General features: G+C 33.9%; 1 protein-coding gene and 1 pseudogene across 1 annotated transcript; one reads left to right on the top strand and one right to left on the bottom strand.

The window, feature by feature from the left end:
• The first annotated feature begins 1,208 nt into the window (after positions 1 to 1,208).
• LOC121754623 (ubinuclein-1-like) lies at positions 1,209 to 5,452 on the top strand. Its single transcript, XM_042149951.1, has 9 exons — positions 1,209 to 1,460; positions 1,674 to 1,766; positions 1,866 to 1,932; positions 2,024 to 2,133; positions 2,270 to 2,356; positions 4,155 to 4,340; positions 4,499 to 4,546; positions 4,763 to 4,861; positions 5,225 to 5,452. The coding sequence occupies exons 1-9, from the start codon at positions 1,209 to 1,211 to the stop codon at positions 5,450 to 5,452; spliced, it is 1,170 nt and encodes a 389-aa protein (XP_042005885.1).
• Positions 5,453 to 8,192: 2,740 nt separating this feature from the next.
• On the bottom strand, positions 8,193 to 8,289 carry LOC121756631 (annotated as a pseudogene).
• Between the last annotated feature and the right edge of the window lie 1,014 nt (positions 8,290 to 9,303).

The following is a 9,303-nucleotide window of genomic DNA, read 5'->3' as shown; positions in this document are numbered from 1 at the left end:
GTCCTTAACAGCACAACAAAAGCACTAGACAAGCAACACAACTCCAAAACAGATGAAATAGACATCTCAAGATCGTGTCATGTTCAAAAATTAATAACTGGAGATCTAACCGTTAAAATTCTATTTCCTTTGGTCATAATGAAGCTTGAGTTAGCTATCGTAATTGAATTTTTAACCCACATTAATTAATTAATCTATAAGGTGGATTTATTAAATGCATTAAAACATAAAAAAATATGAGGGACCCAACAGATAACACATACTACAAAGTACTTCATCTATAAAATATAGTCTCATTTTGTTATTTTGGGATATTTAAAAAATTTCTCATTTCTAAAAATGGAAAGTTTCTCTCTCATATTTTACATACTTTTTTCTCGTCTCTCTCATACTTTATCCATTTTTCTTTCTATATTTCTTACTTTACCTACATTTTCTTCCGCTCTCTTTTACTTTACTAATTTTTCACTAAACCCGTATCATTAATAATAAGACTATTTTTTTGTAGATTGAGAGTAATTAAACTTATATATCAAACAACAAGTAAATCTAGGATAAATACTAAGCATAGCTTTAAATACCAAATGTACTACTAGAAAAACTAAATAAAATGATAATGCTCAAATTGATTGTATAAATACAGCCATATAAGTAAGCATTACTTTATAGATTCCTTTTTAATTAATTGTAAATTCAAACGTATATATTCTATACCTACTTTTATTTATGGTGACAACCGTGATCATATTCATTTTCTAGGTTGCCGGATTGGATTTTTTCGAAAGTCAACTTGTCCTCATTCTTTTTATAGAAAAATTTGTTAAATATATCACTAAAATTGTTATAAACATCAATAGGATATTAGTGTGTACATCTCATCAAAATTTATTATTATTATTATTATTATTATTATTATTATTATTATTATTATTATTATTATTATTATTCAAACCATTTTTTGACGAAATAAAAAAAACAGATGGCTAGAAAATGATTTTGTAGAAAAAATGGGGTGGAATCTTAATATTAGGGAATGGTCTTCATTAATTCCTAGCTGTAACCGTTACAAGTATGAGAAAATGAAAATGATCTTTCCCTCTTTCCCTCTCACTATCTCATCAACTCAAACGCAAGCTTAATTCTTCAAAATTTAACTAGCTTTGTTTACAACCCTACCCCCTCTTCATTCATTGACAGAGCACACATTGATGGCTACAGGCGCTGAATCCGAAAATGGGCCCGAATCGAAACAGGGAGCGTCAGTGGAGGTCGGCGGCGGCCGTGTGCGGTTTAACATTGAGTTGAATCCCTGGGAGACCACGATTGTCTCCTGGAAAAAGCTTTTGAAAAAGGCAAATATAAGTGTGGCCGATGTGCCCGATCCGTCAGCTCCGGGCCCATCTTTTGAAGCCCCTGGCCACGCCGTAGCGGAGCCGCCAACTCCTCCTGTGAGCAACCGTGTATTCACTTTGATAATTATTCTTGCATGCAGCGTTGTTATTAATAATTATATGTAAAAAAAAGTGTTGAATTTGCCAGTGTAGTTATGTCAGAGTTATTTGGATTGCAGCATATCTTATTTAATTCATTGTTTTTCTTTCTATATTGTGATTTTAACTATTTTGAGCTCTCAGTTTTGTGAATTCGTATCTGATATTTGGTTTTTGACTTAGGTGGATTTTGTTTTGTGTATGTGGAACTTGCAGGGCAGCAGCGATGACGATGACTACGACACTGATGATTCATTCATTGATGATATTGAGTTGGTGTGCACTGCTCTTTTATCAATTTGCCTTATTTTTCTATGCACATACTGAGTTTGATTTTATCACCCTGGATTAAACGTGTTACCATTTTTTTTACAGGAGGAATCTCCAAGTATGACAAATCTTGAGAATGCCTTTGGAGAGTTGGCGAAGATAGTTGCACAATGTATCTCACTGCTTGTATTACATCCACGTGTAGTTATGTTATTTTAGTGTGATCCATGCCATATTTATTGTCTGTGTTTTTGCATAAACAGTGAGACCACCTTCTACACATCCTCAGGATCCAGTTAATCAATCTCACTCGGGCAAAAAGAGATTGCCTTCAGAAATAAAACTGGAGCTTGCAAAAGTGGCTAGAATAGCGGTACTCAAAAGCAACTGAATTATTTCATCTTTGTTATAGAGCTAACTTAATTATACTCCAACTATAATTTGTGTCTATGCTTAATTGGCCAGTCTTTTAGTATAAGTCAATACCGTGTTCTTTATTGTTGCTACAGGCCTCCTGCTATGAACGGATTCCGAAAGAAGTTATAGACCGTCTAATGAGCATCTTGGGCCACTTGATGCAGATTACAACACTGAAGGTATTTTTCCACTTTAAGACCAAGATTTTTTACACATGAAATCGTCTATCATTTTTTCGTTGGTTACCTTTACAGTTTGATTACCTGGATACATACTGTGTGTGGATGGTTTTGGTCCTATCACCTCAATTTTATGATACACTATTTGCATATTTTGTTGTCGATAACCTTTTTTATTATTGCGTTACAGAAGTACGTCGAGGTGGAACGTTATATCTTGGCTGAGCAAATCCAAAATGTTAAAGACATATATTCAAAATGAACTCCTCGTTTGAGATGCATGGCTTAGAAGTAGATATTGTTTGTGAAACTATCTTCTTTAGTACCAACAATTGAAGCAATTTAACTTTTGGGAATACCTTTTTGCTGAACCTTAAAATTTATATGGTCATCTAAGGTTATGTTTTCCTATAGACGTAGACTAGTTCCTCAAGTAACAAACGAAGAGAATTGTGAAGTTCACACGAAGAGTCTAATAACGGTCTATCTAAAGTCAGATGTCTATGTTTGCGGGCTGAAGACTTTATTTAAGCAATTTCGAAAGATCAACCTCATGGAGTTTTAATGAGTAAAGTATCCTAATCAGAACCATCCATTATTAAAGTTAAAACATTTATACATTAATTTAGTACTATATGTTAATAAAATCAAGAATTTCATGTTGAGTAATAGAATGATGCTAAGCATCAGTACTATAGTAGAATGTTCGAAATGGAAAACAATGCTATAATGGGAACTACATCGGAGATATATAACCAAGTATGATTAGGGAATTAAGTTGTCCGTTCACTCGTTAATGTCTGTGCATACCTAGAGTATAACAATAAATTAGTTGCCCACTCTCATTGTAACTTTCTAAGATGCCTATGTTCGTAGGTTTATCATCGCGGTTTCTGCAGTTTTTGTGTCGAAGATATGGTTTACTAAAACCCGCCCGCCTGTGGGCAGCGGTGCTTCTTTTATAAAGAATCTAAAAGTGACTTGTAGGGATCATGGCTAGGATTCTTTCATGTTCTCCTCTTTTTTTCATCGGAAGATCTATTCCATGTCACACGTACATGTGAAAAATATATATGTTAGTTTATAGCATTTACGTCAGTAGGGTGCCATTTAATGAGGAATTGCTCAAAGTGAGTAGGATTCTACATTTTTTTATCTCTGGTGTGCTATTCCATGCGACACGTGATGGAATATACCGGGTGCTTTATTTGCTTTGAATTAACACATATTTGTGCAAGTCTATTTGCAAAAATGTATGGTGATATACCTTGCATCTTTAAGACCATCATATGAATGATAATATAAAATCATTTACGGGGAAGGTGATTTCTTGATGAAGGTACTTTAGTATATATTTCCAATATCTTTATTTTTGTCATTGTTCTTGCTGCCTTTCCTCGTCAAACCAAACCTCACCTCTTAACGGTAATTTGTCTGTCACTTGTTTCTGTCCAAATACAAATTTTCCAACACTCCATCCTCTAAAATAAAGATATATTTTATGCTTTGCTTTGTTTTGCTTCATTATGACATTCTTTATCTGTGTTACACCGTAATTTTTATGATGTTTGTTTTACATTTTCTCAATATCGTTTTTTTACCTACTTTGATATGTTAGGAGTAACAGTTACTATATACCTGTTTTTTAGTACTACTTTCAACCATTTATGTGCTTCTTGATTATGATACATTTATTGTTATTTTTATTGTTGTCTTGCGTTAGTAGCCTCGAATATAATGTGTTCTCAAGTGTGAATATCTCGCTAATTACTGATTCATTAAGCATATTTATTGGCAGAGAAATCTTCGAGCTATGGCTAATGCGGGATTATCCGCTAAACAAGAGAAGTATGATAAAATACAGAAGATGAAACAAGAAGTTGCAGAAATGGTGAAATCACGGGATGCGGGCAAGAAACACAAACACAGCTTCAACAATGTGTTGGAAAATAAAATTTGTAAATTATATGATCTTTATGTTGAGGTATGCAACTAATTTATGCAGTTCAACACACCCAAAAGTAAATGAAACTGAAGAGTATGAGAATATAAACAACAAACTGATCCTCCAAAAGATACAAATAATATATTTTGATTTTTCTTAGGTTTTCAATCCTAATTGTTATTTGGTTTCCATCTCAGAGTCTAGAAGAAGACTCATGTCGTCCGGTCGAAAAGCTATATGAAGAGGTAATCTAAATGTTGAGTTAGTGTCCGTCTGTAAGGTTTAATTGTGTCTATAGAAGATAATACTTCATGTCCGTCTGTAAGTTTTGCTGTGCCTACGTTGATGAAATAGAACTGCACGATCTAGTGTGTGTCTTTGGTGGTGGTTATTTCTTTGCATGTTGTCTTTGTCAAACTATTTGATAACCATTATAATTGATACAATTCGTTGCAATGCAGCTGGCTTTGTTGTGGCCCGGTGGCTTCATGAATACTAATAGGATTAAACGCGCTATATACAGAGCTAAAGAAAGGAATGGCATTCGCAGTTTCAGAAAGGTATGCGTTTTTAATCCTCTGAAATCATGTCATATGGTTTTTGACGATTTTGGCTCTAAGCCCCGTCCTGCTCTGTTGGATTCACATAAATGTGTGGGCAAATAGTGGGACTTGTCTCTTAGTGGAAAATTGATGAAGTATATATGAGTTCAAAATTTGTGTCAAGTATATTCATAGGTTTGTCCTTATATTTAATCGATGGAGTCTCATGTTAGTGTTTCGTCACAGTCATCTTCGTTTCATTTGTAGGCTTAGGATCGAGAGAAAATGAAGGAGCAAAATGTTTTACCACAGGATGCCTCTAAAAATGCACATGGAACAAATTCTCATTAGAAGTTGTTGTGTTGTGATCTTGGTTCTAAGTTGACGAGCAAAATAGCTCGCAGTTCTGTCACCTCAAATAGCCCCAATCCAGGCAAAATGAAAGAAGTTGATCACCAGCAGCAACCTAGACCATATGTGGGTACAAAGCCGTCAAGCTTGCAACCGAAAAAGAAAGCAAAACGGATGCCCAATGCCGAGGTGGCTGAAGCCATTATTCGCCTTGAGAAGCTGGTTATTTCGCAAGGCACAAACTTGATAAGCTGCTAATATTTCGAGTTGATAGGTTTTGTTTTGGTTTATCAAGATTTGTGGTGTTTTTTCACTCCCTCATCTTTTAAAAATATGAACTTTTTAAGGGGCATGAGTTTTAATGTACAATTGGTAAAGTAAGATAAAGATAGATAGAAAAAATTATTGGAGTATTATTAGTGTAAATTATTTCCTACTTCATTAAAGATTGAAAAAGTTTCTTGTTTTTAAAGAACATATTATAATAAAAATAGTTCTTATTTTTAAAGTACAATTGGGAGTAATATTTATTGCAGTTGAACTAAGTTTATAGAGGATGTTGAAGGTTCTATATTAGGAGACAGAATAATTGATAATAAATACTTAATCGATAACCCCTCCGTTTCTTAGTAGTGGAGGCGTATATTTTCGGCACGCGATTTAAGAAAAATTGTGTTAAGTGAGTTAGATAAATAAAGAATAAAGTAGGAAATGAAAAAGGTAGAGAGATGAAGAGAGAATAAAGTAAGAGAGAAGAATTGTGTTGACTTTTACTAAAAATGAAAATAACTCCACTACTATGGAACGTACTAAAACGGCAAAATGACTTTTCTACTATGGAACAGAGGGAGTACTATTTATTGTTCCCTCTCTTACTACTCTTTTTCCACATTAAGTATTATTTATTATTTAAATTTTCCAGAACACATGCAAAAGATAATGATTTCATTTTTAATGGGACATAGGGAGTATATAATATTTCACCATATGCAGTATGCCACAGTACACCGGTTTTCGGCATACCGTATATGTGGTATATCGTTGTATATAACAAATTTTTTGTAAATACCGTAGAGTCTGTATGCAGTGGTATAGAAAATTTAATATTATTATCGTATCAAAATCTTTCGGTACGATATGATACCGTACCGAAAATTGCGGTATACCGATAAACCGGTATCTTCGGTATTTTTTCGGTACGGTAAGCGCGTTATTTCGGCATTTTTCTCACCCCTTTATTTTCATATTTTATTATAAAATAAACCATTGTATTAATGTTATTTGATCTCGTTAGGAGTAGAAGGGGTAGAAGTGGATCGACGGTTTCTCATATACATACCTTTGAGTAATAGTACAAGTACATGTACAACTTTTCGTATACAAACCCCATCAGAAACTGCACAATAACACAAAATCTATAAAATCAGCCACATTGTGTTGCGCTAAACTCCACAAAACGAATAAGAATATGGACATAAAATCATTACTCATGTATGTTTTCCATTGATCATTGATGAGATATATATGGAACAAAACATAAAAAGGTAGAATGAATCAGTATCACATGGACAAAAAAGGTAAATTAAATCAGTTAGTGGTTCTGGCAGTTTTGGCAGTTTCTTATATTGTTGTGAATATAGTTGGAAATGTAGCTTGATTGTGATGTACGTTGATTGGCTGAGGAGAAGAGAAAGCAGTCGTTGGAGGAAGAAAATAGTCGTTGGAGCTCGTTGGAAAGTTACACGTTGTTAGAAATTAGTTAAGGGAAGTTAGTTGTAAAATTGACACTTCTTTGATTCATGAAATGAAATACCAACCTCTCTTTTCTCCCACTTTCTCTCTTATCTCTCGCACAACTGCACATCAGCTCAGGTATTAACCGATAACCGAACCGAAAAATATCAGGTGAGCAGCTCAGGCGAAGGTACCTACTCTCCATCATTGTTTCGGTCATCGGTGGACATGAGTTCATACCACATAATCATAATACTTTGAGCTCATAATAAACAAAAAAGAATAATCTAAACCACAAAATAAAATATCAAAGATTGTAAGTAATATGACCAAAGTAAAAGAGGAGAGAAAGAGAGACGCGTGAAGAAATATGCTCCCTCGGTTTCAAAAAATATGTGCACTTTCCATTTTCGTCCGTCCCATAAAAATATATGCATTCCATTTTTAAAAAGTTTTATTAATTTAATAACGCAGGTCCCACTATTCACTAACACTACTTTAAACTACTATTCTCCTCATCTCTCTTACTTTACATGTCATTCTCTTTATCTCTCTTATTTTACCAATTTTATCTTAATTCTCGTGTCATACCATTGCCCATGTTTTTATGGACGGAGGGAGTATAATGCAAAATTTTACCTTAAATTCAGCCCGATACAAGTAGTGAATCCCTCGCAGTGCTGTCACCTCAAAAGCCTCAATCCAGGCAACCCGAAGCAGGAAAAATAAAAGTTGATCTCTAGCAGCAACCTAGATCATGTTGATACAAAGCCGTCAAATTGACTACCCGAAAAAAGAAAGCAAAATGGATGGCCAATACCAAGGTGGTTGAAGCCAATCTTCGCCTTGAGATTAAGTTGTCAATTGGGCCGGGTCATCAATGAAACAGAGCGGACTTGGGCTTGGCTCATTAGTTGAAATGGACTCCAACTAGGCCATTTTGTAAACCCACGTCCAGGACCATCTGAAGCCCAGCCCAAGCCCAGGACATGCCCATCACAGACCCACTATATGATTAATATTTTTAAATGTAATTAAGTACTATATCCGTCCCATAATAAGAGTCACATTTCACTTATACCATAAATGGTAAGTACATTTCACATTCTAAACTTTTTACACTCACATTTTATTATAAAACTAATATATATAAGTGAGATCAATAGTCCACTAACTTAGTCAAACCACTTTTCTTTACATTTCTTAAAATTCGTGCTCACAATAAATGTGACTCCTATTTTGGGACGAAGGTAGTAATTAACTATTAAAAATAGTATATTTCTTGATTTATGAATGTCATCTTGTGCATCGGTCATGCTAATCTTCTCTTACCGAATGGATTTAATATATTCTTAAGTTATGAACTAAATCCACATAAATGCAATATTCCATCTTGACTACATCCATTTTTTTTAAATATTTATTTTTTGTCCAAGATGTAAAAAACATGGTTGTGAAGTTTATATTTAAAAATACTACGCATATCTTGTTATTCAAACCTCAATGTCTAATGAACAATTATAGGATTTTTTAAAAATTTATTAGTTAGTTCTAACTTATATGTCAATCATCTACTTATAATAATGGTTCTTTCTAATTATGCACTTTTAGATAGAGTAAAGAATGTGAAAAATGATGTTAGTACAAAGCCAGTAAATGAAGTTAGTCGTTTAGATTTATTGCAAGTGAGACATAAATACAAGTAATAAATTAAATGTTTTATTTTTGCAAATAACTATTTTTAGAATCTCTTTAATCTACATAAATAAAAAAAATTCAAATAATGCCCAACCTCGCTAGACAACTAGCCAAGTGGGCCTGAGCTCGGCCGGGCATAGCAAAATTAATAAAAGTTCGGCCTGTCCCAGACATGGGCCTGGGCCTGGGCCGGGCTGGGCCAAAATATCGGTCGGCATTGACGGGCTTGGGCCCACGAATTTCATTTCCTGGATCAGTCACTAGGTGGAACCATTATCCCTTATTATCAGTAACAGCTCACATTAGTTGTGGAAATGATTATAAGTACATAAGTCATCTGCGAAAGGAACCATATATCAAAAAATAAATAATTTTGTATTATCATTCCAATAAATGTTCTTCACCAAAAGATCAGTCCATTGTTTGTGATTGAAGAAATATTTCAAGACGTATTACTTGCGATACAACTGTATGTTTTTGTCTGTGGTCCAATTGTGATGCATAGAAGCCTACTGCAGCAGTATCAAAACAGATTGATTCTATGTCTGATCTTAATTTGTAAGTGAAAAATGTTTGCTGTTATGTCTGATTTTGTGTGTTGATGTACTTGGCTGTCATCATGTGTTTAAGAATACAAATATATACATTTTGATTATATTTTAAATTTGTCCCATATT

Source organism: Salvia splendens, chromosome 11, assembly GCF_004379255.2.
Source record: "Salvia splendens isolate huo1 chromosome 11, SspV2, whole genome shotgun sequence".
Taxonomy (NCBI): Eukaryota; Viridiplantae; Streptophyta; class Magnoliopsida; order Lamiales; family Lamiaceae; genus Salvia; species Salvia splendens.
Note: the sequence above shows the minus strand (reverse complement) of the source record. Positions and strands in the feature narration are given on the sequence as shown.